This window comes from Dysidea avara, chromosome 8, assembly GCF_963678975.1.
Source record: "Dysidea avara chromosome 8, odDysAvar1.4, whole genome shotgun sequence".
In the NCBI taxonomy this organism is placed as follows: Eukaryota; Metazoa; Porifera; class Demospongiae; order Dictyoceratida; family Dysideidae; genus Dysidea; species Dysidea avara.
The window spans coordinates 15892165-15912425 of NC_089279.1; the positions used below are offsets into that span (position 1 = coordinate 15892165).

A 20261-nucleotide genomic window follows, 5' to 3' on the forward strand; every position below is an offset into this window, starting at 1 on the left:
GATACGAAAACTAATAGTTTTTTTATTCATAAAAATCGATCGCGTAATTTTGACACAGGTTGGGTTTTGTGTCATATTTCCATGGTCTTTATCCCGATTCCTTTCAAACCACAAAAAGGCACTCCTACGATGGTTGCTCCATCTACATATCAATTGTCAACTGATTCCTCCAAGGGGTTTACCCTGTAGGCGTGACAGACCTTCGACCTTATTTTACGCAAATAATCGGTCATAACTCCGTGGATGTTCATCGGATTCGTACCAAAGTTGGTACGGAGATCCGCCTTAATGAGCCTTTTACATGTGCCAAATTTCAGCCCAATCCGAGCTCGCATTCGTGTTTTATGGCGAATTTTGCGAAGTGTGCGAAATGAAGAAGATGATGAAAAAAACGAAGAAATTACAACAAAATTTTGTTCGCTCGTATCTCGGAAATGGCTGGAGCGACTTTCTTCAAATTTGGTATGTAGACTCCCCTAACTGGGCGGCACGTCTCTAGCAAATTTGGTTCCAATCGGATAAGGGATCACAGAGCTACATAGGTGTGAAAATTGCGTTTTCTTTCTTCCTGTTAATATACTCACGGTGTGGCGCGCCGGCTTCTTGGGCTGCACGACACACTATCGTGTGTCTTGATATACAGGTATGTGTTTAACCATATTCTATCAATGTACCATTTTTTACCATCATTGCCTTGTTGCAACGATCCTTGTAGCATGTATAGCATACCTTCATAGTATAATCTAGTGTAAGCACATAATGTGACTCATCAATGTCCTTTAGTCTTTTCACTTTATGTGGTTCATTTTCCTCATTAAGTGGAACATTAAGAGCACATGAGAGATATGAATCGAATTGCTCTCGTTGCATAAGTTGCCTAGAATATACAAAATTACATACATAATCATATGATTAGATAAACAAGTGTAAGAAATTATAACCCATCTAAAAACAGCTTATAGCTGTAAAAAAAGTGCGCGTCCAAGTAAAGCAGAGTGAACTGTGACAAAAAGTAATGATATCATAATGCGGCCATGTGCGAGGTGTGCAAGTTGTAAAATTAATATTAGCTAATCAGATAATACAATGTTATTGTTAAAGTGTTAATGAGAACTATGTGATGCTGCTAGTTTTTAAGTGTGTGAGCATCTTTATAAATGCCACATAAATTTAATTCTCAATAAAGCAATGTGTATAGATTCTCTGATAGTAATAAATAGTTTGAGTTTGGCCGCCTTTCCTGTATACAGCAATGCTACAAACAAAGGGAAGGTGGCCAAACTCAAACTATTTATTACTATCAGAGAATCTATACACATTGCTTTATTGAGAATTAAATTTATGTGGCATTTATGAAGATGCTCACACACTTAAAAACTAGCAGCATCACATAGTTCTCATTAACACTTTAACAATAACATTGTATTATCTGATTAGCTAATATTAATTTTACAACTTGCACACCTCGCACATGGCCGCATTATATCATTACTTTTTGTCGCAGTTAACTCTGCTTTACTTGGATGCGCACTTTTTTTACAGCTATAAGCTGTTTTTGGATGGGATTTCAATACTTTTTGTTAGAATAAGCAATGCACTGTTGATAACAGTAGGTGAGTTTCCATGGTTTTGACAGAAACCCCAGATTACAGTGACAGAATATTAAAATATAACTGTAATTTTAGTGGCCAGGGCCGCCCACATTGGGGGTAACTGGGGTATTTTGCCCCCTATCACAGTCCGAAAGGGGCCACTTGAATACCTGTTTAAAGAAAGATCGATATACTCTAATAGAGCAGTCAGGATCTAGACCCTTCCTTGCCCCTGGGCCCCTCTTTAACTCTTTTCCCTGGGCTCTCTAATTTCTCTGGACGGCCCTGTTAGTGGCATGCAACTGCAGTCAACTAACACCCATTTTAACTAGTAAACCCTTAACAACACTTTGCCTTTCATCTTGTACTGCATTGAAACGATCAAGATACTCTATTAGAGCAGTCACAAAACATCTGTAACACAGCAATCAATATTTAGCATAGTTACAACTTCTGCTTAGCATCGGATTGTATAGTTTAAATTACTAGCTACTTACAGACTTTACAATATAAAAATATGGCACTTGTAGAAATGTGACTGTTCTATTAGAGTATCTCAATCTACTTCAAGCATTGACTAATTCAAGTGAAGAAGCTACGCCCCTGCCAAGAGATATTGTGAAATGAAATGAGAATAGTAAAGAAAAGGCAAGTATGTACAGAGACAATAGAGGGGCACGTAATTATGTCCTGTTATAAATAAACGCCTTTAAAATTTATATTACTACTAAATAAACGCACCAGAATAGGCTTGTGTGGCTGTTGTCTCCAAGGTTGTCTCATTACTTGTCTTTTCGTGTTGAAGGGATTTAGTCGCAATTGGTGAGTTTAACTATACATGTATTTGTGTTGTAAAACTTAATTGTAAAAAGGCGATTAGCACATATCATGATAAACATGTATTTGTCACAGTAGAGGCTCTCACGAAGTCACGATTATTACGAGACATTGGACCAGGGTAAAAAATTTACTGCTATATTTAGAGGTTGTAGCGTTTGCATATCTTAGTATCTTAATAAATAATCCCCCATGATCACTAATCACTAATAGTACAGTGAAAACTGGTCATTATTCAAGCCGTAGGGACAAAATTTTCTAACCTTGCCTTTTAAAGAGGTGGCTGCATTATGCGGCCTTAAAAAAGGTAAGAAGCATGCTGTTCTAACTGACTATAGAGATGGATTTAGTGTATGACAGCGTATGAGACAGTGAGTGCTGGCAGCAAGGGGGCAGCCAATCTGTTAGAGCACCAAAAGCACTGCTTCAGACATAGGCAGTTGACTGTCAGCCCCAAGTGTAAAAAGTTTCACTATTGGTCCTTATAAGCTCCTGATGAAGAAAGTGATGAAGTCATTATCCATAGGATATATTTTTCAGAGTATCCATTTCAGTTCTACAATATAGTAGCCAAGCATAAGATGAACATAACACAGCATTCCAGTAGTTTAGTGGTGACCACAACACTGCCTAAGTTAAACTGTGGTGAGATTTGAGACTACCAGAAGCCCTGGAATGTCTTATACCAAATATCTAATGCCTGGCTTTCATCCACAGTGGACCTGTCTTGGTGGCCACTTGTACAGGAGGGAAACAGCTGCCACACAGTCTTGCGAGCGAAACAGTTAGTTGCCACACCCCTTAATTATCAATTTGTAAAATCTTTAGCAAAATTGTGTGTGCGAGCAAGTGCGATGTGGCAGTGCCGTGTATATGGTTGCTGCCTAGCAGTGACACATCACGAGTATTGAAGTCACAATGCGTTACTGTATCATCCATCTAAATATAATCTAATCCAAAACAGCCAAGCTGTAAAAAAAGAGTGCGGCCCTGAGAAAGGCTATGGTGAAAAAAGATGTGAAATCCAAGGTGGCGGCCAAGAAATGGCTGTATGGTAGGTTAATGGTAAAAATTTTAATAACGACAATTCAGGTGAATTTTGTGCCAAGACCAAGCGGCACCAAATTCACCTGAATTGTTGTTATTAAAATTTTTACCATTAACCTACCATCACAGCCATTTCTTGGCCGCCACCTTGGATTTCACATCTTTTTTCACCATAGCCTTTCTCAGGGCCGCACTCTTTTTTTTACAGCTTGGCTGTTTTGGATTAGATTTCACTTCTTTTTGTATTTGTATACCCCAAAGCCGGCCTATGGCCGGCTTTAGGGCTTTTTAACCTGTCATTTTTTCTTTACTACAGGAAGAAGAAAAGGTGAAGCAGGCTGATTTCTTTGTAGCTGACCTCTCTGCAAGGTGACCCTTCTAGCTGATCTCTCTACCGGATGACTTGTTTGCAGCTGAACTCTCTATAGGGTGGTTTGTTTGTAGCTGAACTCTCTACAAGGTAACTTCTTCTAGCTGATCTTTCTACAGGGTGATTTGTTTGTAGCTGAATTCTCTACAGGGCAATTTGTTTGCAGCTGAACTCTCTACATGGTAGTTTCTTTGTAGCTGAACTCTCTACAATGTAACTTCTTCTAGCTGAACTCTCTACAGGGTGACTTGTTTGTAGTTGAACCCTCTACAGGGTGATTTGTTTGTAGCTGAACTCTCTACAAGGTAACTTCTTCTAGCTGATCTTTCTACAGGATGATTTGTTTGTCTCTACAGGGAAATTTGTTTGCAGCTGAACTCTCTACATGGTAGTTTCTTTGTAGCTGAACTCTCTACAACGTAATTTCTTCTAGCTGAACTCTCTACATGATGACTTGTTTCTAACTGAACTCTATACAGGGTGATTTGTTTGTAGCTGAACTCTCTACAAGGTAACTTCTTCTAGCTGATCTTTCTACAAGGTGATTTGTCTGTAGCTGAATTCTCTACAGGGCAATTTGTTTGCAGCTGAACTCTCTACATGGTAGTTTCTTTGTAGCTGAACTCTCTACAATGTTTCTTCTTCTAGCTGAACTCTCTACAGGGTGACTTGTTTGTAGTTGAACCCTCTACAGGGTAATTTGTTTGTAGCTGAACTCTCTACAAGGTAACTTCTTCTAGCTGATCTTTCTACAGGATGATTTGTTTGTCTCTACAGGGCAATTTGTTTGCAGCTGAACTCTGTACATGGTAGTTTCTTTGTAGCTGAACTCTCTACAACGTAATTTCTTCTAACTGAACTCTCTACAGGGTGACTTGTTTCTAGCTGATCTTTCTACAGGGTGACTTGTTTCTAGCTGAACTCTATACAGGGTGATTTGTTTGTAGCTGAACTCTCTTCAGGGTGACTTGTTTGTAGCTGATCTTTCTACAGGGTGACTTGTTTCTAGCTGAACTCTCTACAGGGTGATTTGTTTGTAGCTGAACTCTCTACAAGGTAACTTCTTCTAGCTGATCTTTCTACAAGGTGATTTGTCTGTAGCTGAATTCTCTACAGGGAAATTTGTTTGCTGCTGAACTCTCTACATGGTAGTTTCTTGTAGCTGAATTCTCTACAATGTAAATTCTTCTAGCTGAACTCTCTACAAGGTAACTTCTTCTAGCTGATCTTTCTACAGGGTGATTTGTTTGTAGCTGAATTCTCTACAGGGCGATTTGTTTGCTGCTGAACTCTCTACATGGTAGTTTCTTTGTAGCTGAACTCTCTACAATGTAACTTCTTCTAGCTGAACTCTCTACGGGTGACTTGTTTCTAGCTGATCTCTCTACAGGGTGACTTGTTTCTAGCTGAACTATCTACAGGGTGATTTGTTTCTAGCTGAACTCTCTACAATGTAACTTCTTCTAGCTGAACTCTCTACAGGATGACTTGTTCCTAACTGAACTCTCTACAGGGTGACTTGTTTCTAGCTGATCTCTCTACAGTGTAACTTGTTTCTAGCTGAACTCTCTACAGGGTGATTTGTTTGTAGCTGAATTCTCTACAAGGTAACTTCTTCTAGCTGATCTTTCTACAGGGTGATTTGTTTGTAGCTGAATTCTCTACAGAGCAATTTGTTTGCAGCTGAACTCTCTACGGGTGACTTGTTTCTAGCTGATCTCTCTACAGGGTGACTTGTTTCTAGCTGAACTATCTACAGGGTGATTTGTTTGTAGCTGAACTCTCTACAATGTAACTTCTTCTAGCTGAACTCTCTACGGGATGACTTGTTTCTAGCTGATCTCTGTACAGGGTGACTTGTTCCTAGCTGAACTCTCTACAGGTGATTTGTTTGCAGCTGAACTCTCTTACATGGTGGTTTCTTTGTAGCTGAACTCTCTACAAAGTGACTTCTTCTAGCTGATCTATCTACAGGATGACTTGTTTCTAACTGAACTCTCTACAGTGTGGTCTGTTCATAGCGGAACTTTTTACTGGGTGATTTGTTTGCAGCTAAACTCTTTGCATAATTGTTTCTTTGTAACTGAACTCTCTACAATGTGACTTCTTCTAGCTGATCTCTCTACAGGATGACTTGTTTCTAACTGAACTCTCTAAAGTGTGATCTGTTCATAGCGGAACTTTCTGAGTACTGGGTGATTTGTTTGCATCTAAACTCTTTGCATGATTGTTTCTTTGTAACTGAACTCTCTACAAGGTAACTTCTTCTAGCTGATCTCTCTACAGGGCAATTTGTTTGTAGCTGAATTCTCTACAGGGTGATTTATTTGAGCTGAACTCTCTACATGATGGCTTCTTTGTAGCTGAACTCTCTATTAGGTACCTTCTTCTAGCTGATCTGACTACAGAGTGACTTGTTTGTAGCTGAATTCCCTACAGAATAACTTACAATGTAATATAACTGAGTAAATTATACATGCAGCTGAATGCTTTATTAGGGTGACTGTTCTATTAGAGTATCTCGATCTCTCATTTGCTGCACATAGTTGCCTTTCGAATCATAACTCAGTGATTTGTAATCCAATTCTTCTGTACTACTGCAACAACTTTCCATGATGATTATTCCAGCTACATACTGATTTTCAGCTCGTTGCTCTAAGCGGTTTGCCTGGTAGACACGAAAACTAATAGTTTTTTTATTCATAAAAATCGATCGCGTAATTTTGACACAGGTTGGGTTTTGTGTCATATTTCCATGGTCTTTATTCCGATTCCTTTCAAACCACAAAAAGGCACTCCTACGATGGTTGCTCCATCTACATATCAATGTTCAACTGATTCCTCCAAGGGGTTTACCCTGTAGGCGTGACAGACCTTCGACCTTATTTTACGCAAATAATCGGTCATAACTCCGTGAATGCTCATCGGATTCCTACCAAGGTTGGTACAGAGATCCGCCTTAATGAGCCCTTTAAGTGTGCCAAATTTCAGCCCAATCCGAGCACACATTCGTGTTTTATGGCGGATTTTGCGAAGTGTGCGAAATGAAGAAGTAGAAGAAAAAAACGAACGAAATTGTGTTCGCTCGTATCTCGGAAATGGCCGGAGCGATTTTCTTCAAATTTGGTATGTAGACTCCCCTAACTGGGCGGCACGTCTCTAGCAAATTTGGTTCCAATCGGATAAGGGATCACAGAGCTACATAGGTGTGAAAATTGCGTTTTCTTTCTTCCTGTTAATATACTCACGGTGTGGCGCGCCGGCTTCTTGGGCCGCACGACACACTATCGTGTGTCTTGATCTCTGAATGTGTCATTTTGTGTAGAGAGCCATCTTCCACAAGAAGTGACCTGCAAGTTTCAGTGTGTATTGTTAACCATTAATATTGTTCACAATATTGTGAACTATATGTACAGTGAAACCTCACTTAGTGGCCACCTCTTTAATAAGACCACCTCCTTATATTGGCCACCTCTAGTAGGTCCCAAATATAGCTAAGCATTACTTATGACCTCATTAATAAGGCCACCTTGTTATTCAGGCCAATTTTTTTGGTCCCACAGCCTGCCATATTAATGAGGTTTCATTGTACTTATGTGAATTTTTATTTTTCGTAACATTTCTTCAGGTTTACTGATGGGCACTATGAAGCATTGTGGACTGGTACCTGTATAATGTGGTGACTTGAAATGCTAAAACAGTACGTAGCATGTCTTGTATGTACATGTAATGTGTTGTAATGTGTCCACACATCAACACATCTTAGAAATAAATATAATTGTAATCTCTATAAATAGTCAGTTCCATTGTGCCACTGGGTCATAAGTTGGTTGAGTATGGATCATCCAGGGCACTTGAGTCACATTTTGTCCTGGCCAAGTGGATCTCATCCACTGACAGAATATACAGGATCAGATCACGTGTATAAATTACGGTGGAATTGTTTATTGCCACCTTCACTCATTCAGCAGGTAACAGTGTATAAATTCTCAATTGGAATTGGCTTTTCAAGAGTGGTTGTCTTTCTATACTAGTGGCCATTAAGATAGGTTGTACTGATAGAGTGTACATACTAGAGATGCAACAATATCCTCCACTTAGTGTCGTTGATAGTGATGCAATGGAGACTATGTATTATTGCATTTAAATACTATGCTATTATATTGCAACTCTAGCACGTATTTATAACAGGAATGTTTGTTAACTGTTTAGACATACTGGAGCCACACCCACTCATCTGGATTCTACAAATGGAGTCATACCAACTTGTTGTCATTAGATACTTACTCGTTACTCCCATTGTGTTTGGATGAATATACATGCCGTCATGTGAGACTTGCTACCATGGCGGGCCACTGGAAAACATTTGCATAGCAGTTATATTACAGTCATTATTGTACAATTCTTACATTATTGTTGTGAAAAGTGTTTGGTATTCATGTGTCTCCTCTGTATGTTGTAATTACATGTGTAATTTTGTGTGGGGGTGCTATAAAATGCAATAATGCATGGTGACAATTGTATTAGGCGATTTTGCACACTTCCTTTTAAGCTAGCTACATGTGCTAATTACTCACAGCTTGTGTCAACAACTGGTAATTGCAGTTGTACTCTTGTGTCATTCTTTAAGCCGCGCCCTTAGAGGACAAATTATGTGGGGGCGACTAATTTCAAAACGAAGGATGGTATGCAGCACCATAGATTATATCTATGGACTATAATCTATGGCAGCACACTTCTTGGTGGCTATATGTACTGATTAACTACATAGAGCGCCAGTTCATCAATACCCAGTGACCGCAGTTGTGCTCTGCGTCATTCTTTAAATTCCGAGTAAAATTCTTAGAGAGCAAATGATGTGGGGGCGACTAAATTCAAATTTCAAACTAGCCATTCTCGAAAACAAATGTTTCAATCTGAACGAAACTTTCAGAACAGTTTAAAGACACAATGCCCTACATGCCAAGCGAGTATTGCGGAAAACAACAATCTGGGATTTGTATTTGGCCTCTAGGTCGACTGAGGACGACTAAAACTTCGTTTGGTGCTGAAATCACGACTGTAGGGTAATCATGTATGGTGAAATCGATGATGTGAATCTTGAGGTGATTGAGTGAATACTGAAGCGATAACAGGGCGATCAATGTTCGGAATGCACAAAGGAACGCAAGGCATACACCTGCGGTTGCGTCTAACCGCATGCGATAAAAAAAAAATTTTTTTAATGAAACTTCCCCTTTGATGTCGGCAACCTCGATCACGAAACAATCGGCATGGATTTGCTTCACTGCTTGTGTGGTAGTTACTAGTGACACGATGAGTTCAACTCCAGAGTTTCAGAGGGATAGCGTAAGTGACGGGTGGATTACAGGAAGGCCGAATTTGACAACGTCCGTTCTTGTAAAATCCTCACGTAGTGGTCGCATCATTTATTGTCTGCGGCGCGCGTTTCTGCTTTACTGGCCGCGCGACTCACTACCGTGAGTCTTGATTTTAGTGAAACAAAGGACGTTGCATACTTCTGCAGCTACATTATTATTAATTCCTACTTTGTCAATAGTAACTGTATAGTTATGGTGTAGTAAAATTACACTGTAGGTGTGACATGTACTCCTTCAGAGCTGCTAGTTTTACTCCACTGTATTTCCACCTCTTCACACATACCTACCAATCACGATTCAACTAATGTAAGACTCAATACTGCACATGTTCATGAGCCACGCCACTACAAATGTATACAACTTGTTCAGTTGTATTGCATATTTTAAACCAAGCACACACCCACAGCCAGCTGAAGGCTGGCTGAGGGCGTACGCCTCATTTCCTGAAATTATTTTCTGAAAACATTCAGGTTCTTGTATGCTTATTTATATATTGTTTGTCTTTCTGCACCCACATGAACTAAAGTGTTAATACTTAATGCAGCCTGTATGTGAGAAATGAAGGTTGTCTAGTGCAAGTATTTACTTTAGCTATCACTTTAAGACAGTTTGTTAGTGACAGCTTGAAATATGGGTCAAGCAAATTCCTCAAGGTGAACCTATATACGCTAATAAAAATATAGGACAACTTCGAGGCTTTCTCTAAAGAATTTGCATGAGAAAAACCAGTAGATACAGTTGAGAAGACACTTCAGTGTGTAATTTGTGGCTTGTTCGAGTTACTCTTCCTTAGCAGTGCATAGCAATATAATTACTGAAATACAAAATAATTCATGAATTACAATACCTACTAAAGTACAATTTATTAACTAATTATCTAGCTATATTGAAAATAGCATTATACTAAAATTAATCATATACACATGGTAGTATTGCCTATGTAGTTAGAAAGGGATAGTACAAACTGCATGGACACCTGTCTGGTTTTATAAGTAGCACTTGTTGGTTTCTGAGATGCAGTGGGTTTAGTGCCTCATTTTTGCAAGATTATGCCTCAATAGTACACCTTTACTATCATAAGAGTACAGGGATTCTCGTCAATAGTCAAAGCACATATAAAGCTGACTCCTTCTGAAAGATATTCAATTGTGTCTAGGCAAAACAGATACAGATGTGTTAGCCCACCGAAATTTTATCCCAAATCAGATGCAATAAAGAAGACAAATTTTTGCATAACAGCAATACATCCAGACATAACCATCCAAATTTGATTTGCTATGATTACCCACCATACACTTACACTTATATCAAATAAATTCTCTATATGATTAGAAAATTTTACGAATATTTCCTTTGATGTCTGAGGCCTAATCCAACAGAAACCTGTGGCAAGGTTGCTAAATAGTTAGTAACCTGTGGTCTCGCAAGGTGATTATGTACTACATTCATCAAACGAAAATCGGCAAAGCCAAACACAAAATGTCTTTACTGTTAGCTTACTTTTTGGACAAGACAGACATCATTAGCATTCAGATCCCTGGTTCAGATAGTCTAGGTGTTCACTAATACACCAATTTCTGGCATGGTGTGGTACTGACACAATAATCTTGATAAATTACGATGCTAACATGTACAGTTTGCTTCTTAATAGCTTACTTCTGGACAAGACATAGTAACTACTTCATACTGGCACTATATTGCTATGTAATGTTATAAATGTCACTGTGCTGTTGTGCCATGCCAGTGCAGTGGAAATGACACAATCAACTTGACTTAGTTGACTAAAGGGCCAATGCCACTCTCTCTACTCCTTAACTTACGAAAATTTCTAAATCACTTATAATGGGTCAACATTGGTTTCTGTGCTATTTAGAGCCCGCAGATGATGTGGGCTTGGCTACCCATAATTAATTTCCTAGGCCTGCTGCCTCGGTAATTAAGTTGGTGGGTATAGCCTCATTCACATCATCCTTGGGTCTCTAAATAGCGTAGAAACCTTGTCGACCTGTTCTAACTAATACTTTAAAAGATAGGCTTATAAAGAAAGGCTCTACATAGGAACAGCTTTTTTATGGTAATGTGTAGATAAAAATAGCAGGTAACTAAGACCAACAACTCCATTGAGTTTTGGAAGCTAGCATATGCAAAATCAAATGAAGTCAGATCAATTTCAAATCAGCTTACCTGTAAAAAGCTTAAAGGTAGTGGTAAAAGTTGCAAACTAAAGGTGACCGGCCAAGGTAATTTGCTAAAGCATTGTTAGCCACAGCATGTTAGTAAAACATGCTTAATAGCCATGCATTTCTTGGTGACTACCTTTGCATATACACAACTAGATACGTTAGCTGCACATATACATACGTATGTACGTACTTAAGTGTAGGAATCGCAATTCCCACCCTTTTGAACTTCATAGCCTTCTCTTTACTGATACTATCCGGCTTCAGTGTTATCAAATGTATAGTACCCGAACCTTCTGTGACTTCATATATTAACTACATGATTAAAGTAATATATAATGCCAGAATACTTAATTTATAGATAAACAAGTGATTATACCTGCTGATGTTCCTGTGTTGCCCAATCTTGTTGAACATCTTTACAAAATTCAGAAACTTCTTTCAACATTGTTTCCATTAGCACTTCACCAAGTTTAGAGGTATTTGTGTAATAAACTGTAGATAGTTTTTGCAGCATTTCATCAGCAATCATTCTATTGAGCTCATCTGGTGTTACTTTTTTATGATCAAAGAATACTCCGCAACCTAAGATGTAACATGAGTTATGCCATTCACACTGTGTAGATCTTTAAAGCAAACATACCACTATTATAATTAAATGCAGGAAATCGTTCTAAAAATTTACATCTTCTTTCCATATACCTATATGTGATAAAATTATGGCAATCACTTAAAGAATGACTGCTAACTTACTTGACAAAGAGTTTTTGTAACACTTTACTAGATGCTACATGTTGTGACATGTACTTATTAAGAAGATGATAACACTCTTCTTCTTTCAAGTCAGGATCACTGCCAAATGTCACCGGTGTTTTAGCTACATTAACAAAAATTTCAGGCACATAAACATATAAGTGCACTAAAGTCATCTAATGTACACAATAACACTCAACAGCTGTCCATTACAACTAATCCTCATTGATCAAAATCAGTACAAAATTCATTCACAACATGCAATCTAACAAGCATCACAAACATCTATAATCACAAAAAATTCTAATATTCATTGAAACATCAAATGACCACGCCCAGCTTTGATGTCAGATCCAACTAATTCGCTTCCTAGGTTACCAGGAATATGTACAGCAGGCTAGCCGGTGTGTAGACTACCACTACTATTATACTGTGTACAGTATTGATACTATACTATATTGATTAAGTGTAGTTGCGTGTTGTTCGCTACATATAGATTAAACGAATAATCAATTGAATAATCGACTTAGTAATTGATTAATCAAAACTGCAAACTTAATTGCATGAGGCAAAGCCAGGTACAATTTCAACTATTACAAGTACGTATGTACGTACGTACAATTATTCCCGATTGCCTACTAATCATATCTAATCAAGAAACAGCCAAGCTGTAAAAAAGGTGCAGCCTCCAAAAAATCCAGTGTGAAAAAAGATGTGAAATCAAAGGTGGCAGCCAAGAAATGGCTGTGATGGTAGGTTAATGGCAAAAATTTTAATTATGACAATTCAGGTGAATTTTCATTGCCTCCTCCAAGTTCCACTAGGATTTGGCACCAAATTCACCTGAATTGTCGTTATTAATTTTTTGCCATTAAACCTACCATCACAGACATTTCTTTGGATTTCACACCTTTTTTTACTCCAGCTTTTTTGGAGGCCACACTTTTTTTACAGGACTTGGATTACATATCACTTCTTTTTGTAATTTTATATCTAAAGCCAGCCTATGGCCAGCTTTGGGTATTTCTTTAAACTTGTCTTTTCCTTTTCTACAGCAATGAGGATTATGAGGGAGAAGATTTGTTTAGCTACTGTACATGTGCATTTTAGCAATATTATTTAGTAATTATTACAATTGTGTTGATTAATCAAAATACCTAAATACTCTACAAGGAAATGTATATGTAGCTGAGTTTCTACAAGGAGGCTTGTAACATAGCTGTACTCTTACACTATGTGGTGAATGATTTGTAGACTACATGGTGAACGGTTTGTAGTTGAACTCTCCACAGAGTGACTCATAACCTAACTAAACTCTCTACAGAAAGAATTGCAACATAGCTGAACTTTCTACAGGATAGTTTTCTTGTAGGTGAACTCTCAACAAGGTGACTTGTGATGCAACTGAAGTCTCTACAGGGTGACTTATTTCTAACTGTTTTCTCTACAGGGTGACTTGATTTAAGTTGATCTCTCTACAGGATGATTTGAAATATAGCTGATCTCTCTACACAATGATTTGTTTCTAGCTGATCTCTCAACAAGGTGACACGTTTATAGCTGATCTCTTTATGGGGTGATTTATTTCAAGCTAATCTTTCTACAGGATGATTTGAAATGTAACTAAACTCTATACAGGGTGACTTGTTTCTAGCTGATTTCTCTACAGGGTGACATCTGTCTAGCTGATCTCTCTACAGGGTGACTTGTTTCTAGCTGATTTCTCTACGGGGTGACTTGAAATGTGGTTTAACACTTTGCAGTGTGACTTGTTTCTAGCTGATCTCTATACAGGGTGATTTTTTTGTAGTTGAGCTCTATACAAAGTGGCTTATACGTAACTGTTAAATTCTCTACAAGAACGCTTCAAATAGAGTGATTTACTTCTTAGCCAACTGCTCTATTAGGGTGACTGCTCTTTTACAGTGACTGCTCTACAGTGGAACCTCAATTATCCGGACCCCACTTATCTGGATTCTAGGTTAACCGAACTACGGAAATGACTGCTCTATTAGAGTAGTGACTGTTCTATTAGGGTAGTTGAAAATCGGTTATTTTTTTAATTCTGTATGCTATTTTAAGGCTACAGTATTTATACACAGTTTCAGAGATACAAACATTTCAGACTTATGGACCACTCCTGGTCCCAAGGGGTTCGGATAACTGAGGTTCCACTGTAGTAGAGTATCTCGATCTCGCACTTGCTACGCCAAGTTGGATTTCGTGTATAACTCTGGCTTTAAGTCTGATTCTTCTAAACCATTGAAGGGCCTTTCTAAGATGATTAATCTATCTGTACAAATCATTCCCCTGGGAAGTTTTTCTGGTAGGCGTAGCAAGTAATTATTTTTATTAGCTAATCTCAATTGTGTAAGGTTACAGACTGTTGGTTTTTTTACTGTATCTTCATGGTCTTTAGATAAATTTCTTTCAAACCACAAAAGGTTTGAGGTTCAATACTTAACCTATCCATGTAATGATTTTCAGCTTCTTCCTGTAAAAGGTTTACCCTGTCAGCGTGACAACATATTGGTACTATTTTTTGTGAATAATTGCTAATACAGTGGAATTTCAGTTATCTGGACCCCACTTATCCAGATTCTTGGTTAACAGAACTACGGAAATGATGGCTCTATTAAAGTAGTGACTGTTCTATTAGGGTAGTTAAAAATACTGATATTGTTGAAAATTTTCCTTATGCTATTTTAAGGTTTTTTATGCACAGTTTCAAAGATATGGACTTTTCAGACATATGGACCACCCTTGGTCCTAAGGGGTTCGGATAACTGAGGTTCCACTGTAACTCCTTGACTTCCAGCCAAACTTGGTATCAAGATGCACCTTTGTACCCCCTTAATTTCAAGGCAATCGGATATGGTGTTTGCATTTTATGACAGTTTTTTTAAGTGTGCAAAAAGAAGAAAAAAATGAAGAAACTGAGACAATTTTTGAAGTCTCATATCTCAGGAATGCTAGAAGCATTTTTGCTCAAATTTGGTATGTGGAGTACTGACGGTGGAGGGAGTGTCCACAGCAAACATCATTTCATTTCGTAAAGACAGCACGAAGCTACAAATGCATGAAATTGTGTTTTCTTTCTTCCAGTCAATATACTCACGGTATTGCGTGTTGGCTTCTTGGGCCGCACAACTCACTACAACATTTCTTGACACATGTAGTCATGCTTAAACACTTAAATAGCTTCAGAAACTGATTGGATACTTTAGACTATCACTGATTGTTATGCTTAGAGGGCTTCCTATGTCAGGAAATCTGATTTACTATGTATTTATCATATTACTTTATTGTTGCACCTAATGGCTTCTGTGGTTGTTGGCTGCTATACAGAGCAATTACAAAACTGATAAACTGGCATTCCCACCATTGAAGCTAATGTATGGAAACTGAGATCAAAAAAGACGTTAACAAATAATTTTATAACAAAATTATTGCTATTTATGTACCATGAGGTTGCTATCATTTGTAATCATTACTAAGTACCTAGTCGGTAGTCATACATGATGTAAAGTGCAACCATAATCTTCTGGAGAATGTAACTGTTCTATATTTGCTAGTTTAACAATAATTACTTTGCCTTCTGTTGCAATCAAAAAAAATTGGTGCTGATTACTCAAGCTTTCATTAACCTTGCTGCTCTTATGTACACATAAATGTAACTATGTATGCATTGACACCAGGTGCTATAATGCAGGATAATGTAATTGTTACCGTGCATGATCAACCCTGCACACTCCAACCGTAGCTAGGATCAAACATATACACTGTAAACAAGACTAAAGAGTTTTTAAACAATAGTATCAACCATAGGACCACTATGCTTAACACATAAACACACAGGTGATCACATGTGACTTACTAGCATCCACGTACAGCTTATTGATTCCCTTTTTATCATCATTCCGATTTTCAAAAGCATGCAGGTATTTGCAAACTAATTGAACACTTTCATCAATATCATAATCCCTATAAAACACACACAATTCCATAAAATGTTACATACAGCGATAATTCAACCTGTTATTACACTTGCAAAAAGAATTATGGCAATATTACTTAACAGAGAACAGTGATGGATTGGAGTAACTAGGTGTCAATTGGTCATAAAATTAGTGAGTGTTGGCTAAATTGTCTCCATAGTGCATGTACATGAATGTATAGCACACACATAGTTGTCCAAGGATCAGTTGAATTCATCACTTTGTCCTGTTTGCAATTGAATTTGTCACTTTTGCAGTAGAATTTGCTGATTTTACAATAGAATTTGTTGGTTTAGCAATTGAATTTGACATGCTTGCAGTATAGTAGAATTAGGCACTGTTACATAAGAATTAGTCGCATTTGCAGGAAATTTTGTTATGAATGCTGTTTGCAGTGGATTTCTTTCAGTAATTTATTGTTGGCATACATCGATGTCTATATTAAGCTGCTTCTAAATAGTGTTTTCAAAAGTGTAAAATTCTGGTGTGTACCTGATGGCATGATCTCTGTCAATAGTGATAGGAACCCTTATCAAGCATGCTGTAGACAAATTAAGTACTGAATACAACTAATCACCACAAGGTCTTGTTAGTCAAAAATCGTTTCACTCGCATACTGTTCTTGGTTAGCCAGGTGGTTACCGATTAGCTGTGATGAAATTTCCTTTAAACATGACAAATTCTAATGCAATAGCACCTAATTCTGCTGCATGTGTGTTGAATTCAATTGCAAAGATGACAAATTCAATAGAAAAACTCTGTAACGTTATGAAAAGTTTCAACATGAATGGCAGTAATGAGAAATGGCTATAGCAGCAAAGGGTCATACGCATGCAACCACTGCAATACACAACTCCAGCTTTATAAAAAAAAATTGTGATTATTTTTTTTTTGAAACTACATATTCTAAAAGTGCATCATATAGATTAACAATGATGCCAGTATATACGTAGCTGCATACATGATACATGAAATAAAATTCTACGTAACTTTGCCAACCTTGTCTTGTCTATACAAACTGATTTTCCGACTATGTTAAATACAGGAATCTTACTCAGGAACAATTTTAAAGAGATGTCTGCATCCTGTTGGGCATGTGATGGAACCTATAAAAAGATTAAACATACTCCTAGCCATATACATATGTAACACATTGCACTCACTGAGCAAAGGCCACACTAGTTTGCATAATTTTGTTTCTACAATAGATCTCATTGAAATATATTTAGTAAAAGAATATGAGTTAAAAATAATAATATTATTTATGTTTTAATTGTCTCAGAAAGCAGTGAAACAAGATGAATGTCAGCTCATAGTGAACACAATGAGACAAGTCCCAACTCCATGCATTTGTGACTTATGATCACTTAAATAAAGTTCTATAGTTTATTCCATTGTACAAATTGATTCTATTGATGCTAGTGCTTTCTACTGCTACGTATAACCCCAACAATATTCAGCAGATACGTAATGCTGAAACTTTAACAGCCTATTGGTTTTCCATCCAGACACTAAAGCTGTTATAAAAGAAGAATGCAAACTAGTTGGAATTCACGTATGTATGTGAAGCTTCAAATTTAAATTTGTACTGATAAACATAGTGAGATCTATGCATAGCATACATATAAACACTTTATTAAATGCAATTCTACTGTTACAACAGTCATTTTTACAAACGCTGTATAGTAGGATCTCAAAATGACACACACACACACACACACACACACACACACACACACACACACACACACACACACACACACACACACACACACACACACACACACACACACACACACACACACACACACACACACACACACACACACACACACACACACACACACACACACACACACACACACACACACACACACACACACACACACACACACACACACACACACACACACACACACACACACACACACACACACACACACACACACACACACACACACACACACACACACACACACACACACACACACACACACACACACACCCCAAAATGACACACCACCCCTTAAAATGCTTCCAATGAAACCATTACAGAAAATTTTATTTAACAAAAAGAATCCCTATGAAAGAATCCTAGTAACATCATGAAGAACCAATGGCGTTGTTCCTAGCTGACTTAGAACATGGCTCGGTGTTGCATAAAAAACCATGCCCTTTGAAAATATCACTTAGGCCAGCTGCCCGAGTCTCATTCAAGATACTCTAATCTATACTAAAACAGCCAAGCTGTGAAAAAAGGGTGTGAAAGAAGGGTGTGAAAAAACAGGGTGAAAAAAGATGTGAAATCCAAGGTGGCAGCCAAGAAATGGCTACAAAAATTCACCTAAATTGTTATTATTAAAACTTTCGCCACTAACGTATGTAAATAGCATCACAGCTGCCACCTTGGATTTCACACCTTTTTCACCCTGTCTTTTAGAGGCCGCACCTTTTTCACAGCTTGGCTGTTTTAGTACAGATATCACTTCTATTTGTATTTGTATACTCCAAAGCTGGCCTACGTATGGCCGGTTTTGGAGCTTTTTTATTTGTCTTTTTTCTTTATTGCAGAAAGGAGGTTGACATTAATAACTGAATTCTGTGAATATTTCCACTTTTGCTTATAATGATGCAATTTTTTTTAAAAATTAACACTATATGAAAATCATCACATGAACTCTCTTCTACAGGTTGGCTGGTTTGTAGCAGAAATCTTGACAGGTAATTTGTTTATAACTAAGCTCTCTACAGAGTGACTTCCAATGTAGCTGGACTCTCTATAGGGTGACTTATTGTAGCTGAACTATTCACAAGGTGACTTGTTTGCAGGGCCAGAGCACTTTTTCAGCAGTGATTTTAAAAAGTATATATCCGAGTTGCTGATAGGCACTGGCCAATTATACTGGCATGTTTTTGGGAATGATAGATGCCTAAAGCATCATGCAAGAATCGTGATATAATACCAGTAGAATATTTACATTATACTGTTAAATCCTTCCCCGTGACAATCAGTCATGGAAAAGATCAAAACACTATAATAGAACAGTCACCCTAATAGAGCATTCAAGTATTTACCAATGTATTAAGTCAACCGGAACACTCTTATGAAGTAGCAAATACGAAATAAATATAATATAGCTTTTTTGCATGGAAGTTTACAAAATTGGATGAATATCTGAGCACTGGATTAGCCTGGATAGCTTAGTGCTTAGCTAGCTATTCACTGCTTCATCACATTAAAATTAGTTATATACGGCTGTAGCTATCAGTTTCAAATGTTAGACTCATGCTGCATGTGTATAGTAATTATAAAAAAAACTGTGTTACAACTGTATAATGTAAGAAATTAATGTGAATACATGATGTAGCGATATGCAGTGAGTTTAACACACATGTAGTCAATAATTTGGAAGGGAATTTACAGCTGAAAATAGCCTCAGATTTAGTCTCAGAGCATGCAATTTCGAAAATTTTTGTGGCAGAGCATGCCCCCAGACCCCATAGCATTCGCACAACAAAGTGATCAGCATTTCATAGTGCCTACCCTTTAACTTGGCCTGACCACTTTAGAATTGCTTCCTCCAGCCCTGTGTTTGTAGTTGAACTCTGCACAGGGTGTTTTTTGTAGCTGAAATATCTACAGGATGACTGTTCGTACTGAACTCTACAGGGTGACTTGTTTATTTCTGAACTCTCAACAGTCACCTGTAGTGTTCAGCTACGAACACATCACCATGTAGAGAGTTCAGCTACAAACAAATCACCCTACTTGTTTGTAGCTGAATTCTCTACCAGGTGACTTTTTGTAGCTGAACTCTATGTTTGTAGCTGATCTCACAGGGCGATTTTTTTTTGTAGCTAAACTCTCTACAGGGTGACTTGTTTGTGGCTGAACCTTCCACAGGATGATTTGTTTGCACGTAGCTGAACTCTCTACAGAGTGACTTTTTTGGACATAGCTCAACAGTCCACAGGTAATACTTTCGTAGCTGAACTCTCCACGGGTGACTTATTTGTAACTGACATCTCCACAGGGTGATTTGTTTGTTGTTGAACTCTCATACAGGGTCACATGTTTGTAGTTGGACTATCTACAGTGTGAC

At 37.8% G+C, this 20261-nt stretch overlaps 1 protein-coding gene across 1 annotated transcript in view; it reads right to left on the reverse strand.

Moving 5' to 3' along the window:
* Nucleotides 1–20261, reverse strand: part of LOC136264092 (uncharacterized) — a 167986-nt gene that overhangs the window by 68518 nt on the left and 79207 nt on the right. The window contains exons 28-34 of the mRNA XM_066058781.1: nucleotides 17158–17264; nucleotides 16038–16144; nucleotides 12161–12284; nucleotides 12051–12109; nucleotides 11787–11992; nucleotides 11601–11722; nucleotides 730–877 (exon numbers count right to left, since the gene is read on the reverse strand). Of these exons, the coding sequence (XP_065914853.1) occupies nucleotides 730–877; nucleotides 11601–11722; nucleotides 11787–11992; nucleotides 12051–12109; nucleotides 12161–12284; nucleotides 16038–16144; nucleotides 17158–17264 (873 nt within the window). The remainder of the gene's footprint in view (nucleotides 1–729; nucleotides 878–11600; nucleotides 11723–11786; nucleotides 11993–12050; nucleotides 12110–12160; nucleotides 12285–16037; nucleotides 16145–17157; nucleotides 17265–20261) is intronic.